The following is a 16,856-nucleotide window of genomic DNA, read 5'->3' as shown; positions in this document are numbered from 1 at the left end:
ATCCCTGATACAGTGTTTAAAATTATTTTGTGAAGATTGGTGGTTTAAACAATATATAAGATTTAAAAAAAATTACTGGGGCATATTACTTAGTGAACACAGCCCATTGCATCAGGGGATCTATATAGGGTAGATGTTTTGCCAGAGTTTCAAGTTCTTATGTTATCTGGTTCTCTGCTAAGTGACCTCATTTCTTCCTATTCTCATTCATGTAGACCTTACTATTTTTTGAACACATTAAGCATATTCTTGTCTCAGGGCTTTGCATTTGTTGTTCCTCTATCTGGAATACTCTTTTATATATTTCTATCACTTACTTCCTCCTTTGGTTTAAGTTTCTGCTGAAATAGTACCTTTTTAGAGAACTCTTACCTGTTCCCGCTGTTCCTCCTCCATCACTTTCTATTCCCTTACTCTTTAATTTTGTTCGGACTTCCAGATTTTTTGTCTGTCTGTTCCTTTAACTGTACTGTAAACTCCACAAGTACAGGAACTTTATTTTATTCAGTGCAGTATCTTTAGTGATTGGAGCATAGCAGGTGTTGAAGGCAAGGAATTAATGTTAGGAAGTATGTGGTTTTCCCTAAATTTAGTATTGGGGCTTACAGGGGAAAAAGTTGGAGATGAAAACCATCTCTGGAAAATACTCTCACTTAGCCAGAATAGGAAACTGTTGGCAAGATATTTCTCTCTAACTGATCTTGACTGTTCTGGTTACTCCCTTGTGATTTTTCTAATAGGTATCAAGAATCAGGGGATTTGTTGGAATCCTAATTTAGAGGTCCTCAGATGTTTTATTTCTGGGACTCTTTATCATTTCACTGTAAGGTGATTGCTTACTGGCCTTCTGGTTTCATATCCTATAGCTTCTCTGCACTATTATACACATATATTTTCCAAAATGTACTATCTGGTATTTACTCAGCTCCTCTTACGCACACTTGATAATTTTCTAGAATATCCTTAATGTACTGGAATTCTTAATTATCTTCAGGACTCTGCATGAGCTTTGGGCAGAGCTTCTGGAATCCCGTCTAGATGCTACTTTGAGAATACATGCCTTATTGGTTATGTTTAAATTTTTTTTTCCTCTTATAGACAGTTCAAGAAGAGGAGAGAGAGATTTACAGACAACTGCTACAGATGGTCACAGGGAAACAGTTTTCTGTAGCCAAACCTACCACACATTTTCCTTTACACCTGTAAGTCATAGACACGTATTTCAGATGAATTTAATGCTACAATTTGTTATTTGATATTGAAATTATATTCTTCTCTTGCTAGGTCTCGATGTCTTAGTTCCAGTAAGAATACTTTGAACGACTCATTGTTTAAAAATGGAAATTCTTGTGCATCTCAAATCATTGGCTCTGATACTTCGTCCTCTGGATCTGCCAGCATTTTAACTACCCAGGAACAGCTCTCCCACAGTGTATACTCCCTATCATCTTATGTCCCAGATGTTGTTGCATTTGGATCCAAAGAGTCTGATCTTCTCCATCAACCCCACCATCACCACTCTCTTCCACATCAGCCAGATAACTTATCAGCTTCAAATACACAATCTGAAGGTAAAAATGGTATCGTATAACTATATTTTTAATCCTAAAAGCCAGTTGTTTATTGGCTCCATTACAGGTAACATTATAATATACATGTAAGTTAACATATATGAGTTGAACATCCAAATCCAAAATCCAAAATGTTCCAGAATCTGAAACTTTTTGAGTGCCAATATGATGTTCTGTGGAAATGCTCATTGGAGCATTTCGGATTTTGAATTTTCACATTTGGGATGCTCAACTGCTATAATGCGAATATTCTAAAATCTGAAAAATTTTGAAATTTTAAACACTTCTGGTCCCAGCCACTTCAGATGAGGCATACCCAATTGTTAGATACTTTAAATACAAGTAATCAGTTAACCATGCCATGAGTAAGCTAAACCTACAAATAAGGTACTCTGTTTTCATCTACCAAGATGCAAATGATTTGATATAGTATTTTATTTAAATGATTAACTTCCTGAGTAGAGTCTATTATTCAACCTAATTGCTTCATCTCTTTCTCATTTTTGTTACTTTACAGTGATAATTAAGAACTCTGAAGTTATAGGTGTTTTGAAATATCCAACAAGTATTAAAGTATATAAACTTAATTACCATGTAATACTTACTAAACCTAGATAGTAGGTTTATGCACTTCAGAATGGTTGTCAGCAGGTTTTGGAAACAAAAGGAATTTTCCACCTAACTTTCAGCTAAAATATTCAGTCTCAGCATTCCAGTTAATTAAGATTTTGCTATGATAGAATTCTTTGTTTCTTAGTTTATCCCTTCTTTAGGTGTATATTATATATGTATTTATGCTATGTACTTAGGTATGTAACTTAAAGCAAGTTTTAGGTTCAGTGGTTAGACGTTAGGAAACATTTGATAGGTGGAGCATCAGCCTTTACGGCTCTCCCCTCCTTCCTCAAGTCATTTGATTTTTTTTTTTTAATCTACTCATCACTTTCTGAAAATTCTCACTTGGGGATTAAAAGTTTTGGTGGCATCATTATATAGCTATATATATTCATGAACACATATTAGTGTATTACATTTTTTGAGGTGATTTATTGAGAACTGTCATTTTTTTAAAAAAGTAAAAAGAGCCCTTTAACCTCAAAAAAATACATTGTGTGGTAGATATTAGATACAACTAAACAAGAAAATATGCTACATTGCATTATTTAATTACTTGTGTCATTTAATAAATACTCTAATCATAGCACTTCAGAAGGACATGATTCCTGCCATTCAGGAGTATTCAATAGAGAAAATAAATGATAGAATGAAAGAATTTAGGAAAAATTGAAAAAATTTATTTTTAGACTCCTATAGTTCTATTTCTCTCTCTGTCCCCCTCCTCTCCACCTTAACTGTTCCTTTCTCCTCTTCCCCTTTCTACCCTTCTTTTTCCTGCCCCTTCCCTTTCCTTCTCTCACTTAATTCAGTCTCATTGTAGATCATGAACTACCATAGTCTCCCCCGTATCCATGGTGGATGTGTTCTGAGACTCCCAGCGGGTGCCTGAAACCATGGATAGTACACTATATACACTATGTTTTTTCCTACACATGCATACCTATGATAAAGTTTAATTTATAAATTAGGCACAGTAAGAGATTAACAACAATAATAACTAATAAGAAAATAGAACAATTATAACAGTATACTGTAATAAAGGTTTTTTTCCCTTATTAAGTGGAGAACTTTCTCCTTTGCACTTAAAGGAAGTATGTTTTACAGCTTCTCTTTGGCATATCTCAGTTGCTAGCATCTACTTTTGCACTTCAAGGATATTATTAAGTAAAATAAGGTTTACTTGAACACAAGTATTCCTGTACTGAGACAGTTGATCTGGTAACCGAGATGGCTACTAAGTGACTAATGGGCAGGTGTTACATACAGTGTGGATACGCTGTACAAAGAGATGATTCATACCTGGGATAAAGCTGGACAGTGTGAGATTTTATCATACTACTCAGAATGGTGCACAGTTTAAAACTAATTGTTTCTTTCTGGAATTTTCCATGTAATATTTTTGGACCATAGTTGACCATGAGTAACTGAAACTGCACAAAGCAAAACCCCGCGGATAACGGGGGACTGCTGTAAAGACTTTTAAGAAATCCTGGTATGTCTTGTTTCCCTGAAGCAGAAAGAAGCAGCACAGAAGTAGATGCTGAAGGGCAAATATGCTTGTGTTTCCGAGCAACTCTGTGAAGCAAGCAATTCCCTAAGACCTATTTCTGGTCTTGATGAAAATGGACTTGCCTCTCTTTCTCTTTCGTACCTTTGTCTTTATGCTATGTTATTTTTATGGAAATAGAATATAACAAAGTATAGAAACATAAGCTAAGACATCTAGAAAGTATAACTGTGTGGCATTTTATTAATAATGAAATGCTCTGTGTTTCTTCATTTAGGATCAGATTCTGTGATTTTACTGAAAGTGAAAGATTCCCAGACTCCAACTCCCAGGTAAACTTTGGAGAAAGGTCATTCTTAACATATTATTTTCCCTTTCTTTAATCACAATTTCTTCACTAAAAGTTACATATTATAAAAGTAAAAGTGCCTCAATTCAAACATCTCTAATGTATTATTTGAATTATTTCAATGACTTTCTAGTTGCTCTTCTTTCCTTCAGCCTCCATTTTGTTCTTCATTCCATCTTCTACCATACCGTGTTCTCTAATCCATTCTTCTGCTTTGTTCTTTAGTCTCTCTTCCATGCTGCAATCAGAGTGATCTTTCTAAAATTCCTATCTGATCACTCTTTAAAGGAGTTTTATGATCATTTATTAAATTCCTTCAAGGGTGGCTTATCAGACATAGAATTAAGCTCAGGCTCCTTAGTATGGTATACAAAGCAGTTCCTTCATAAGCCTCACTTTTCTATTGTATATTCTTTCTCCTTTAGCAATCATTTATTGAGAGGCTACTGTGTGCCAGGTACTAAGTATATACATTGGGGATAACAGCAGTGAACAGGATGAAGTCCCTGTTCTCAAGGAGCTTGCATTGTAGTTGAGGGGAAAGGTGGAGGACAGATAGTGAACAATAAGCAAATAAACATATGCCTGGTGGTGATAAATACTGTGAAGAAAACTGAAGTAGGATAATATATAGACTAGGGTTGAGGGGACACTATTTATCTAGGGTGTTCAGTGCAAGTCTCTGATAAAGTGACATTTAAGTATAGACATGGTGGAGGTGAGAGAGGGAGCCATATGGAAATATGGGACTCTTCTGTGTGTTTTTTGTATGCTGGACTATTTTCAGTTTGTAAATGTGGTATGCATTTTCTTGCCTTCAAGTTCATTGTTCCTTCTGCCTAGAATGTCCTCCCTACCTCAACTTGTCTGTCATTAGTCTCTTTCTTATCTTTTAAGTCTCAATTCAAACATGATCTTCTGGTCTTGAACTCCTGGCTTCCAGTGATCCTCCCACCTCGGCCTCCCAGAGTGCTAGGACTACAGGTGTGAGCCACCGCACTTGGTCAAATGTGATCTTCTATGTGAAACTTCTCTGTGAGGCATCAAATAGTTCTTCCTCTGGAATCCAATAGGTTACTAAAGGTTACTATGATGCCTTATATGGCCTTGGTAATTCAGTTGCTAGGATGATGATAATATCAGTTTCCTTTGAGAAGATTAGGGATAATGAAATGTGCTTTCTTATCTCAGTTCCCCTACTTCTTTGCAGCTCTCCTATATGTTCCAAGCTTTAGATATTTCTTAAAATTCTCTATTTGTTAAGTCTGTCAGGGAGATGTCATAGTTTGGATTCTTTATTTCTTCTGTTTTCTTGGAGTCAAACCTGGCTTCTGATCTTGGCTTTTCCAGGAATCATGTAACTTTGGACTAGTTACTCTTCTGAATCTCAAGTTTCCTTATCAATAAAATGCCGGTATTAATATGTTACTTTTGAATTGTGAAGATTAACTTGCAGATTAAGCACTTATTTTTATAAGTGTTTGACCTGAAGCACTTAAAGTGGGTATTCTTTTTTGGGAAGAAGTTTATTTCAGGTTAAGAGGGGTCTCATTCTCTTAATGGTTCTTTACTAAGTCTGCCTTTCCTTTACAGAGGATTTCTCCTAAGTGATGACTGAAGAATGAGATGGAAGGAGAAATGGTGTGTTGGGTTAGGCTGTTTGAGTGATGCTGTTTGTTGATGTTGGCACCTACTCTGCCAAGGCTCGACTGATTGACTCTCTATTCTTAATTTTCCACCACTGCCTCTCGGTTAAGTTCCAGTAATGAAGATCTGCCCTTATTTCCCAGAATATGCCATGCTGTTTCATACCTCTGTGCCTTCATGTATTCTGATCCCTCTGCCTAGAATTCCCTTTCCCTCCTTGTCCACTTGGTAAACTCTTTGTTTTGCTTTTCAAAATTTAATGAGGTGTTATTTTTTTCTCAGAAGGTTTCTCTGACTTCTCCAGATAATATTAGCTTTTCCCTGTATACCTCTACCTTTTTTGTTACTAATACCTTTGCACTTATTACCCAGTGCTGATCAAAGTGCCTGGCATGCGATGAGTGCTTAGTAAATGAATCTGTACTAAATAAATGAATTTCCTACAGAAATTCTCTTTTGAGTAGCCCAAATACTCATTTTTTCCCTTTTTGTTTAATGCTTTTGTGTGTTGAAAGGCATTTTAACACTAGCAGAAAGAATATAGTCTTTGGAATTGGACAGATAAGATTTCTAATGCTGGCTCTTCTAAGAGAAATTATCCTTCTGAAACTCATTTTCCTTTTCTGTACAGTATGAGTGGTAATTCCTTGTTAGATACTATATTGAGGTTTAAATAATATGGGGATTATCATGAGGCTTAACTAATGTAAAACACTGAGTAGAGTTTTACATGTAGAACACTGGGTGCTCTAAAAATAGTTGTAGTGATTATTACTGTATGCCTCAATTATATGAGAAATAATACATAATCTCTTTGGAAAAGCACACTTCCCCTGTTTTGCTTTCCTGAGCCAGTGGATACCTTAGTCCATTGAAGAAAAGTGCTTGCCCCTACATTATGTGTTTATTCAACAAATACTGAGTGCCCACCATGTGCCAGGCATTATTCTAGTTGCAGAGGATAGAGTAGTATACAAAAAACCCCAAATATTCCTGTCCTCATTAAATTTATATTTTAATGAGGGAAATAGATTTGAATAGCATGATCCATTACTATGAAATTCTGGATGATTCTTGTCACATCTTTATATTGTGTAATAAGTATGGTCTCATGTTTGTTTTTAGTATCACAAACTAAATAGCCTTTCACAGTGCTACCACTATTTCTGTGGCTTTCTATCTTGATTGTTATATCCATTGTTCACTGTACCAAGGAGATAGGCCCTCATTAACCTCAATGACAATGAGGAGGCAATAGAACAGCATTTTCATTGCTAAATCCCAAACTAAGGATGATTGGGAATACTAATCTCAAAAGTTAGGCTAAGGAGCAAGGGATACCTTCTGAGCCTTTGTTCATGCCCTCACTAGGACATATTGTAGAGATTTAAGAACTAAAAAGGACTCTACCCACTATATTTTACAAATCCAGAAGCCAGGGCCCATAGAAATGAAGTGACTTGCTCAAAGTCGTAAAGCTAATCAGGGACACCTCCAGGAGATTCAGGTCTCTTAAATTCCAATTTGATGCTCTGTGTACCTGTTCTGTATATTTAAAAGTTTTCTTTGGAAAAGTGATTCTTATTCCATTTGTTTCTGTGATAGATCCCTTAGTTAGGGGTTTACAAGGACATGAGGAAGTTTGAGAAAAATGAGAGGCCCTAGAACAATTAATGACCTGTGACTCTGCTAAGCATTATTCACTGGGATTGTGTCAGCAAGAGCCACATGGATTAGAATTGGCCTCTCATCTTTGGAGTCGAGTTGTGTTGCTAATTTTTTGCTTTGGCTTATTGACTTGTTAGCCATTTGATGTGTATTATTTTGTGGGTAGGGATTTCTAGTAAATCTGTCAGTCTGAACCATTTGGGAGGAGTAATGTTCCAGGTTAATATACTATCTTGAGAAATGATGTACTCTTTCACATAATGTTGGTTTCATGCAAGTAAGGAGCCATACTAAATTTTTCTTCTGAACTTTGGGTCTTTTAAAGTTATAGATATGCAATTGACTCATATTTGTGTTCCTTTAATTCCCAGTTACAATTATTTTATGTCATTTAGGTAGCTTTTACTTATTCCATACTTACAGAGTGCTCTTATAAACTATTTAAATGATTGCTTTTCTTGGTGAAAATATTTGAATTTTCTTATAAGCCTTCTTGCTCATTTGTCATATTTTTCTTTTCCTACATACAGTCCTACTTTCTTCCAGGCAGAGCTATGGATCAAAGAATTGTAAGTTATTTATTTTTGGTACCATTTTTCCTTCTCAATCACTTTATTTTCAGTTAGAAGAAATCAAACAATTAGCTGATCACCTTGCTTATGTTTAGTCAGTAAGAATTACCTATTTATACTCTTCTAAGTTGTTGGGCTTTTGAAATTTTGTTGGAGTTGGAACATTTCTGTACTCGTGTTTATTAACTCTATAACAATTATTGAAGCCAAATTGAATTGGAAAAATATTTCAAGGTTAGTTATTATATAGAAAGGAAAGTAAATGCCTTATTTTGACATTAGTAAAACTAATTTGTGGACTAATTCATATTTCTGGAGCTTGCAAAATCACTGAAAGCATTTAGTCTCCAGTTTCAGGAACTCACTTTAAGTTATCCAAATGCCCTGGTCTTGATAATTTTTTTAAAAAAATAAACCATCAAACATACAATATTTGAATTAAACCTCAGTTATATCTTGTATGATTTACTTCTTTGGGGTTCAATCCCATTTTTGGATTTCCACAATAATCTTAGAAGCATGTTATGAGAACTACATATTTACAAAAATTCACAAAAATTATCTGTTCACATTTAACAACACCAATATTTTTAATCATTTCAGTAAAAATGTAGAATAATTTCAGTCACACCATGTGGTTTCGCTCTATGTCTTAAAATGTAAGTGTGGTAACAAGTTATTGTAAGGATTTTAGACTCTCTTTGTGAGGGTTCTGTATTTAATACTTGCTGTGCATCAACAATGTGTTTGATGCTAAGAGGGTGGTCCACAGTTGTGTCACTTTCCTTTTCATTTCTTAGAACTAGTGTTTATGATTCTCGAGCACGGGAAAGATTGCGCCAGATTGAAGAGCAAAAAGCACTGGCATTACAGCTTCAAAACCAGGTAAAAAAAATTGGGATAATACTATAAATAAATAGCACATCTGAGTTGAAATTATTTTGGAAGATTATCCAGATTTGAATAATTGCTGTTGTAATTGCAAGATTGTATAGTAGAATAGCATTTTATGGTAAGTGGTATATGCTCTTGGTCTATCCAGTCAGTACTACTCAGTATACAGAAGACAAATACAGATGGTCCCTGACGTTATAATAGTTCGACTTTTACTTTTCTACTTTACAATGGTGTGAAAACTATAAGCATTTCAGTATACTCCTTGACTTAGAATAGGTTCATCAGGATGTAGCCCCATCATAAGTTGAGGAGCATCTGTAATATTTTTGTGATTTTTTTTTTTAATCACGCTATTTATTCCATTTATTCTACTTACTCTGAAGTTCTGTCTTTCAAAGATTACGAGAACAGGAACAAAGTACATGATTCACTTATTCTGAAGTTCTGTCTTTCAGAGATTGCAGGAACAGGAACATTCAGTACGTGATTCAGTAGAATTGCATCTTCGTGTACCTCTTGAAAAGGAGATCCCTGTTACGATTGCCCAAGAAACAGAAAAAAAAGATCATAAATTAACTGATAGTGAAGATGAATTTCCTGAAATTACAGAGGTAAATTACATACTATAAATTTCTGCACTAATAAGGATTATATTTAGAAAGAATGCTTTGACAAATTTCGAACATAAAAGCAATAGGACAGTTGGTATTTAAGTTTTATTGCATACTTCTGCTTTCATTTGCATTGTATACCAATCTTGGCTTTATTTTTTAAGTATTATTGAAAATTGTTAAAAGAATTTTGAGTGACTTATAGCAACTTGAGTGAAAACATTTAATAAATTTTTATTTAATGCACATGTACAGTAATTTGACATTAAATTGTAAGCTGAGATTTACTATTTTTTAATTAACAAAACCCATTACAGAAAATTTTGAAAATACGTAGAAGTTTATGTACATTTTAAAATAATCTGTTCCTTATTCATACTTCTCTTTGAAAAACTACCACACAGTTTGCTGGTGAGCATAACACATTTATTATAGTTGTACTAGATTTCATATTTTACATCTAAAAAAATTTTTTCTGGGAAAATAGTATCTAAAAGACACCACATTTACTCCCTTACTACCTTTTATGAAAAATTCTGTTTGTCAGGAAATCATTTGGATCAGTGATATAAAATGTAGTTAGGTCTTCTCATGGGCTTAGAAAATTTGTTAGCCCAAGGTTATTCCAGACTTTAGAAATTAATATGAAACAAGGGTCTAACTAAATGTTGTGCAGAAAGAGAGAAGGGAGAACTAGATGAAATGGAAAGAAGTAATCAGGGAGATTACCGGGAAGGAAGAGAAACCAAAATGTTAGATAGAAGTGAATTGATTAATAGTAAATTGATAAATAGTTGATTAGTGATAAATATAGTCTAGAGCTTAAATGGGGCTTGGTGAGAAATCTGATTTGTTGAGTCATGTGTATTTGATCTCTGACACCTTTTGGTTCCCTAGGAAATGGAGAAAGAAATAAAGAATGTATTTCGTAATGGGAACCAGGATGAAGTTCTCAGTGAAGCATTCCGTTTGACCATTACACGCAAAGATATTCAAACTCTAAACCATCTGAATTGGCTCAATGATGAGGTAATCTTGCACCTATTTTTATATACAAATAGTAAGTGAACGTTAAATGGAAATTAAATCAAGGCATTATCTCACTATTTCTCAAAGTGTGGTCCTTGGATGACCTGCATTAGAATTCACCTTTCACAGACAGGCCTCCACATTCTCCTGACTAAGTATGAGGGAGCGTGGTGAAGATATGCATTTTTAACAAGCATTTCAGGTGGTTTTTATGTATTTTAAAATAAAGTCTGAGAACTGCCGAATTTACCTTTTTTTGTATTGAAGAGTTGAACACTGGAGAAAAGGACATTCACTCACTGGTATTCTCACACCCCACACTGCAGTTCACATCTTCTGAGCGAGTATTTAATAGCTGACCATGTTGCAGCATGAAGGAATACTTTGAGATTTCTATACAGGAATCCAGTTCTATTTCCCTTTCTACCTCTACTTGTTTTAGGTCACTTATGATTGATAAGCTTTCTAAAATGGCCTCCAATTATGTATGATATTTTTTTTTTTTTTTTTTTTTTTTTTTTTTGAGACAGAGTCTCACTCTGTTGCCCAGGCTAGAGTGAGTGCCGTGGCGTCAGCCTAGCTCACAGCAACCTCAAACTCCTGAGCTCAAGCGATCCTCCTGTCTCAGCCTCCCGAGTAGCTGGGACTACAGGCATGCACCACCATGCCCAGCTAATTTTTTCTATATATATTTTTAGCTGTCCATATCATTTCTTTCTATTTTTAGTAGAGATGGGGTCTCGCTCTTGCTCGGGCTGGTCTCGAACTCCTAAGCTCAAACGATCCGCCCACCTCGGCCTCCCAGAGTGCTAGGATTACAGGCGTGAGCCACCGCGCCCGGCAATATTTTTTAAAATGACATTGAAAAGTTATATTATTATTAAATATTTGATATATTGGGCAAAAACAAAGTTATGGCCTTCACCTCCCAATTACAATTATTTTATGTATATTAATTACACTGCAATCTTTAAACTGATCTGTCCTATTCCTAAGCCTGTAGGTGCCTTTTTTATCTCAGAAGGATATTTTCACAGCAAAAGGAGAGAACTGGGTTGGGTGACTTTTCCTAAGTACCTCCTTTTCTTAGCCCACTAGGAACATCCCTGCCTCATCCTCAGGGTGCACTCAAGCTTTACAGCTGTGGAGGATTTTTAGATTCTCAGTATAGTAAGGACTAAATATTCTAGATACCCATATCCTGTTTTGTATGCTTAGGACTTTCCAAATAATAATGGCTAACATCTATTGAGCATTCACCTCATGTTAGGCACTATTCTAAGTGTATTGTGTGTTCTGCTCGTGTAATAGTCATCATGTCCTTGAAGGTAGACACTATAGCTTTATTTTATAGATTAAGAAACAAGGCATAGAAAGATTAAGAAATTTTCAGGTTGTGTAGATAATAAATAGTAGAGCCAAGATTCAGATCCAAGCATTGGGTCTTAACTACTATATCATCCTGCCTCAGAATCTTAAATTAGATTCTGTCTTAGGATCAGGCATATAGAACTGGCATATGTCATGCCCAGGATGTTGATTTTCTTTCGGGTCAGCTGGACTAGCATCATTCTTTTTGCTACTGGTCAGTTTACAAGATAAAAGTTTCATCCTTGAAAATTATCTGTGACCCAGAAGACTAAGAAAGGTATGGTTTTATACTGTCTTTCTTTCGGGGAAATTCCCTTTGCTGCCTTTGGCTCAGATATTAGAACATTGGATCAAATAATAGAAAAAAAAAGAGCTCACCAAATCAAAGAGGGAAATGAAAATCAAGGATAGTCAAAAGTATCCACTGATAAGTTGTTTTAGATATGTGGTCTTTTGCCATTTTTTGCCTGCCACTGCTGGAGGAGAGGATTCAGTTATTCTAGCCTGTTGTAAATTATGCAAAACCTTCTAGGGGGCAGCAGTGAGTAGGATATGAACTGAGTTCTTGCTGTTTACTGTGGTAGTTACCTCAGTGAGATCCCTTACAGAGACAGCATTCATCAGGACATATTTTCCGTTCCCTGGGCCCATCAGAGGCTGGATTTTTAGCAAGCAAAGTTAATGGAAATTATATTATTTAGGGGAGATGAAAGGAAGGAATGATTCCTTGTCTACTTGATCCCTACCACACCTACTCATAACTTTTGTAGGGAGTACTTCTGAGTTCAGAGTAATGTTAACCTTGAAAGTAGGTGCCAATTCACATGTCCATAATGATTAGAACTATTTTTAAAAGCACTGTTTTCAAAGTACCATACTTCTTGAGCTTTCAAAGTTATTGCCCTTGAAAAGCTAACATTCTGAGGGGGTATTACTAAATATCCTTAAGTATTAACACTCACCTAAGAATACTTAATTGTTTCTCAGTCATAAACTATCAGTCATCTTTTGGAAGTAATTTACCCTCTCATCAATCCCGTTCTCCTTCCCTCAAATATTTTCATTAATAACCATATTTCTTCTTTTTGTATTTCTTATCAGTTTCATAGGATGTATTAATACTTTTCTTCAAAATAAAGTGACTGATACATTATTCTTACCATTTTATAGACAAGAAATATAAGAGCCAGGAAGTGAAAGGAATCAGATTCAGTTTATAAGGAAAATAAAAATCCAGAAATCCTGTATTTGGGATATGAACGGAAAGCCATTAGGCTACCTTTCCCTGTCTCTTTCCTAAAAGAAGACTAGAGTGCCTGTACATGCAGTAAGCTTTCAAAAGTTTTTTCATGAATGGATTTATATAGGTGAATTTGGTTAAATTCTGTATAGCTTCAAAGGATAATGATTGATGGATTCACATTTTACCTCAATATAAAAAAGTGAAACCTCTCAAAAATGTAATATGGGAACTGGCTACCTGTAAAGAATACAAAAGGAGGCAGGAATACTGATAAAATCCCAGACATTGTAGATGAGGATTTCTATACTGGATGAGATTGGTTATTAATAGAAATAGGGGAGGAGGATAGGGTTTAAAGAGGGGAGAAATTAGTTGCAAAAGTAAGTTGGCAGTCACAATTAAGAAACAGAAGGAAATATTTTCAAATGAGTGTCAGTGCTAGAAATTATTTATTAATTCCTGAGGATTGAATTGGATGACTTTTGGAATCCCTTCCAACTTTAAGATTCTAGGTTAATGATCCTGAGAAGAGGACTGCTTTGGGGTTTGTGTTTCTCTTGATAGCTAAATGGTTTTGCTTCTTTAAGGAACTAAGGATTGTTTTATAGAAGTACATGGAAATGATTTAGTTATACGAGTAAATAGAACTGACTTTTGCTTCTGGTCATGATAGAGTAAAGGGAACAAGATTTATCATTTCAACTTAACTAGAAAACTAGACAAAACATATGAAACAATAATTTTTAAACATTGGATAACAGATAGTACAGGACAGTGATCCCTCAGAGAAGGAAAATAAAAGCTCTAATTTCTCCACTTATTGGGTGGTGTATGTATGTTGTGGGGAGGGGCTGGCAGAGCCTGTGTAGACGGGCTCCCCTCAAGTCTTTGGCTGAGTACTAATCTGTGCATGTATGAGAAGAAGCTACCAGAGGCTAGGGAAAGAACCACCAGAAAGAAGGCATCAGCACAATCTTAGAGTCAACACAGGAGCCAACAGTTTGTGTTCCAACCAGTTAGAGTGGAAAAGCCTAAGTCACAAGGCATGGAGTAAAATCATCAGAATGGTATTGCCTCAGGAGTGGAACCAAACTGACTCTAGCATAAAGGCTGCTTTAGATCCACTGTAACAAAGCTTAAAAACAAGTCTCAAAACTTGAAACTCATCCAAGTAAGTTAATTATGTCACAGAAAAAAATCCCAACAATATTTAAAGTAGTACAACACCACAGCCAACATCATATTGAATGGGGAAAAACTGAAAGCACTACCACTTAGAACTGGAACCAGACAGGGCTGCCCATTGTCTCCATTACTTTTCAACATAGTATTGGAAGTCCTTGCGAGAGCTATCAGGCAAGAGAGCAGAATCAAGGGAGTCCAAATAGGGAAGGAAGAGATCAAACTCTCACTTTTTGCTGATGATATGATGTTATATCTGGAAAACCCCCAGGATTCAACCAAGAGACTCCTGGAATTGATTAACGAATACAGCAAAGTCTCAGGCTACAAAATTAATATACACAAATCAGAGGCATTTATATATGCCAATAACAGTCAATCAGAAAACCAAATTAAAGACTCAATGCCCTTCAAAATAGCAACAAAGAAAATAAAATATCTAGGTATATATCTAACTAAAGAGGTAAAGGACCTCTATAAGGAAAACTATGAAACACTGAGAAAAGAAATAGCAGAACTTGCAAATAGATGGAAAAATATACCATGCTCGTGGATCGGAAGAATCAACATTGTTAAAATGTCTATACTACCCAAAGTGATCTACAGATTCAATGCAATCCCTATTAAATTACCAACATCATTCTTTACAGACATAGAGAAAATAATTATACACTTTGTATGGAATCAAAGAAGACCCCGTATAGCAAAAGCAATTTTAAGCAACAAAAACAAAATGGGAGGTATTAATTTGCCAGACCTCAAACTATACTACAAGGCCGTGGTTCTTAAAACAGCCTGGTATTGGCACAAGTGCAGGGACACAGACCAGTGGAACACAACAGAAAATCCAAATATAGAACCATCCTCATATAGTCACCTAATTTTCGACAAAGCGGGAAAGAATATACTCTGGGGACAAGAATCCCTATTCAACAAATGGTGCTGGGAGAATTGGTTAGCCACTTGTAGAAGACTGAAACAGGACCCACAGCTTTCACCTCTCACAAAAATCAAATCACGGTGGATAACAGACCTAAACCTTAGGCGTGATACAATCAGAATTCTAGAAGAAAATGTAGGAAAGACTCTTACAGACATTGGCCTAGGCAAAGAATTTATGAAGAAGACCCCCAAGGCAATCACAGCAGCAACAAAAATAAATGAATGGGACATGATTAAATTAAAAAGCTTCTGCACAGCCAAAGAAACAGTCACGAGAATAAACAGACCACCTACAGAATGGGAAAAAATTTTTGCATACTACACATCAGATAAAGGACTGATAACAAGAATCTATTTAGAACTCAGGAAAATCAGCAAGAAAAAATCAAGCAACCCTATCAAAAAGTGGGCAAAGGACATGAATAGAAATTTTTCAAAAGAAGATATAAAAATGGCTAACAAACATATGAAAAAGTGTTCAACATCTCTAATCATCAGGGAAATGCAAATCAAAACCACAATGAGATATCACTTAACCCCAGTGAGAATGGCCTTTATCAAAAAAACCCAAAACAACACATGTTGGCGTGGGTGTGGAGAGACAGGAACACTAATACACTGCTGGTGGGACTGCAAACTAGTGCAACCTCTGTGGAAAGCATTATGGAGGTATCTTAAACAGATTCAAGTAGACCTGCCATTTGACCCAGCAATCCCATTACTGGGCATATACCCAAAGGAAAAAAGGTCATTCTGTAACAAAGGCACGTGTACCCAAATGTTTATAGCAGCACAATTCACAATAGCAAAGATGTGGAAACAACCCAAATGCCCATCAATACATGATTGGATTAGTAAACTGTGGTATATGTATACCATGGAATACTACTCAGCTATAAGGAATGATGAAGATACAACATCTCTATGGTTCTCCTGGAGAGAGTTGGAACCCATTATATTAAGTGAAGTATCCCAAGAATGGAAAAACAAGCATCACATGTACTCACCAGAAAATTGGTTTCCTTGATCATCACCTAAATACAAATCTGGAAACGACACCAATTGGACATCAGACTGAGGTGGAGGGTGGGGGTGGGGATGGGGGTATGCCTACACAATGAGTGCATTGCGCACCGTTTGGGGAGTGGTAACACTTGAAGGTGCTGACTTGGGAAAGGGGGGGTGGGGAAAAAAATATGAAACTATTGTTTTTAACTTGCAAAAAAAAAAAAAAAAATCCAAAAAAAAAAAAATAAAATAAAAAAAATAAAAAAATAAAAAAGTAAAGTAGTACAACAAACCTCAGCAATAACAAAACCCAACAACATAAAATTTACAATGTCCAACATCCAGTCAAAAATTACCAGGCATACAAAGAGGAAGGCAATGCAATTTATGATGAGGTAGAAAACCATTCACTAAAAACATCCAGGAATGACTAAAATGATAAAATTAGCAGACAAGGATATTAAAACAAGTATTTATAAATATATTCCATATATTCAGGAAGGTAGAGGAAAATGGACATTATAGGGAGAGAAATGGAAGATATTTTTTAAAAGACCCAAATTGAACTTCTAGAGATAAAAAAATGTATCTGAAATAAAAAAACACATAAGGTGGTTTTAATAGTAGATTAGAAACTTCAG

At 35.5% G+C, this 16,856-nt stretch overlaps 1 protein-coding gene across 1 annotated transcript in view; it reads left to right on the top strand.

The window, feature by feature from the left end:
* SENP1 (SUMO specific peptidase 1) overlaps nt 1-16,856 on the top strand; it is a 50,808-nt gene that overhangs the window by 22,410 nt on the left and 11,542 nt on the right. The window contains exons 7-13 of the mRNA XM_069490167.1: nt 1,099-1,202; nt 1,285-1,571; nt 3,974-4,028; nt 7,891-7,929; nt 8,733-8,817; nt 9,285-9,440; nt 10,338-10,469. Of these exons, the coding sequence (XP_069346268.1) occupies nt 1,099-1,202; nt 1,285-1,571; nt 3,974-4,028; nt 7,891-7,929; nt 8,733-8,817; nt 9,285-9,440; nt 10,338-10,469 (858 nt within the window). The remainder of the gene's footprint in view (nt 1-1,098; nt 1,203-1,284; nt 1,572-3,973; nt 4,029-7,890; nt 7,930-8,732; nt 8,818-9,284; nt 9,441-10,337; nt 10,470-16,856) is intronic.

This window comes from Eulemur rufifrons, chromosome 16, assembly GCF_041146395.1.
Source record: "Eulemur rufifrons isolate Redbay chromosome 16, OSU_ERuf_1, whole genome shotgun sequence".
NCBI lineage: Eukaryota > Metazoa > Chordata > Mammalia > Primates > Lemuridae > Eulemur > Eulemur rufifrons.
This window is presented reverse-complemented; position numbering and strand designations above follow the sequence as displayed.